Source organism: Stegastes partitus, unplaced genomic scaffold, assembly GCF_000690725.1.
Source record: "Stegastes partitus isolate 25-593 unplaced genomic scaffold, Stegastes_partitus-1.0.2 Scaffold515, whole genome shotgun sequence".
Taxonomy (NCBI): Eukaryota; Metazoa; Chordata; class Actinopteri; family Pomacentridae; genus Stegastes; species Stegastes partitus.
This window is the reverse complement of record NW_007578246.1, coordinates 164,077-165,718: the sequence shown is the minus strand read 5'-3', so window position 1 is coordinate 165,718 and position 1,642 is coordinate 164,077. Positions and strand designations below refer to the sequence as shown.

General features: G+C 43.8%; 1 protein-coding gene across 1 annotated transcript in view; it reads left to right on the top strand.

Annotated features, from left to right (window-relative positions):
• The first annotated feature begins 227 nt into the window (after positions 1–227).
• Positions 228–1,642, top strand: part of ppic (peptidylprolyl isomerase C) — an 8,701-nt gene continuing 7,286 nt past the window's right edge. The window contains exon 1 of the mRNA XM_008287706.1: positions 228–431. Within this exon, the coding sequence (XP_008285928.1) occupies positions 327–431 (105 nt within the window). The 5' untranslated portion in view covers positions 228–326. The remainder of the gene's footprint in view (positions 432–1,642) is intronic.

Below are 1,642 nucleotides of genomic sequence, written 5' to 3'. Positions count from 1 at the left end.
TGTCTCCTTGCCTCCTCTCCTCTTAGCCTCCCCTCCTCCTCCTCTCCTCCTCCTCTCCTCTTCATGTCTCCTCCTCCTCTCCTCCTCTCCTCTCCTCTCCTCTCCTCTCCTCTCCATGTCTCCTCTCCTCCTCCTCCTCCTCCTCCTCCTCCTCGGTGGGCGGGTCTCCGGTCCGGCCCGTCCTCCAGGGGGAGTGGTCTGCTGATGTAGCCGGCTGTGGAGCGCTGTTTCCCGGCCAGCCTGCCAGCTGTGCGCCGCTCCGTGACTTCTCCGCCCTCTCCGTCATCTCCACCGGGGCCTGCCGCCGCCGTCTCCGGGAGACACTCATGGAGCTCCGGTCGATGCTCGCCGCCGTCCTGCTGCTGTCCGCCGCCTCGCTGCAGCCGGTGTCCGCCGCGGCGTCGCGGACGGGACCGAAAGTCACCGAGAAGGTGGGTGACGCCGTTTGCCGCATTTATTAGCATGAATCGGAACCGAGCGGCGGGTCTCCGGTCCGGTCCGGTCCGGTCCCCGCCGGAGGAGAGCGCGGCGGGGCTGGACAGTGGAAGCGGCGGACCGGGGAGAGCAGCGGGAGGCCGGGACGCCGGAGAGCCGCGATCCGCCGACGGTTCCAGAAACAGCTGCTCACACATCTGTACACGTGTCCGCTCGCGCACGCTGGAGGCGCAGTGCGTTAATGAGCAGGCCGCGCACGCGCACATATGACTGAGTGAAAAAATGTTTTCTTCTCATAATTTTTAATTAATCAATGTATTTTTTAATGACCAGATTTTCCCTGTTTTGTTCAATTACAGTAAAATCACAAAAAAAATCTGAATTTTCTTTGTAATAAAATCTGTTTATATTCTCTTTATTATTCTTTACTTTTAACTTCAGATGTTTGTCAGTATTTGAAAGAAAAGTTGTTTATAAAGATAAAGTTTTTGTTGTTTTACAGATTTAATCACAGAAAACATTCTAATGACTGTAACGGACTAAGTCACATTTATAAAAGCAGGTCAGAACCGTAAATAATGGAAATTATTCACATTTTAAATTTTAAAAACTGTTTAAAATATGAACTTATTTAAACCAGGACAGTCACTCGTTCATTTAGTGTTTGACCTTAAAACTGCATCATTTAAATGGATTTAAATGTGTTTAAAAAGCAATAATTAACAGATATTTGTTGTTATTTTAAATAATTGACGTCATTTTTACTCTTTTTGCAGTTTTTGAACTTCACAGGTTTCCAGTTTTTTATTTATTTTTCTTCCATTGATGCCAGTTTTTACTCATTTTTATGGATTTTTTTCCATCGCAGTCTAACACTGATCATCTTAAAACTGTTTGAACTGTGATCTTTAAATAACAGTTTATTTAATTACTTTAACAGCAAGTAATATCATTTTTAAAATTAAGTAACGTGTTACCTGTACAGTTACTGACTCTTCTGCATTTGACCTAAAATCACTGTTTTTTAAAAACTTTTTAAAATCATATAAAATGCAGTTATTTTACAGATATTTGCTGGTTTTTGTTTTTTCTGAGCTGCTGTGTGTTAAATACTGAATAAAGATGTTTGTGTTTTACAGAAACTCCAAAATGACTTAAAATTTGTCCAATTAAACTAAAAATTTGCCAAAATGACCCAAAAAAAGTG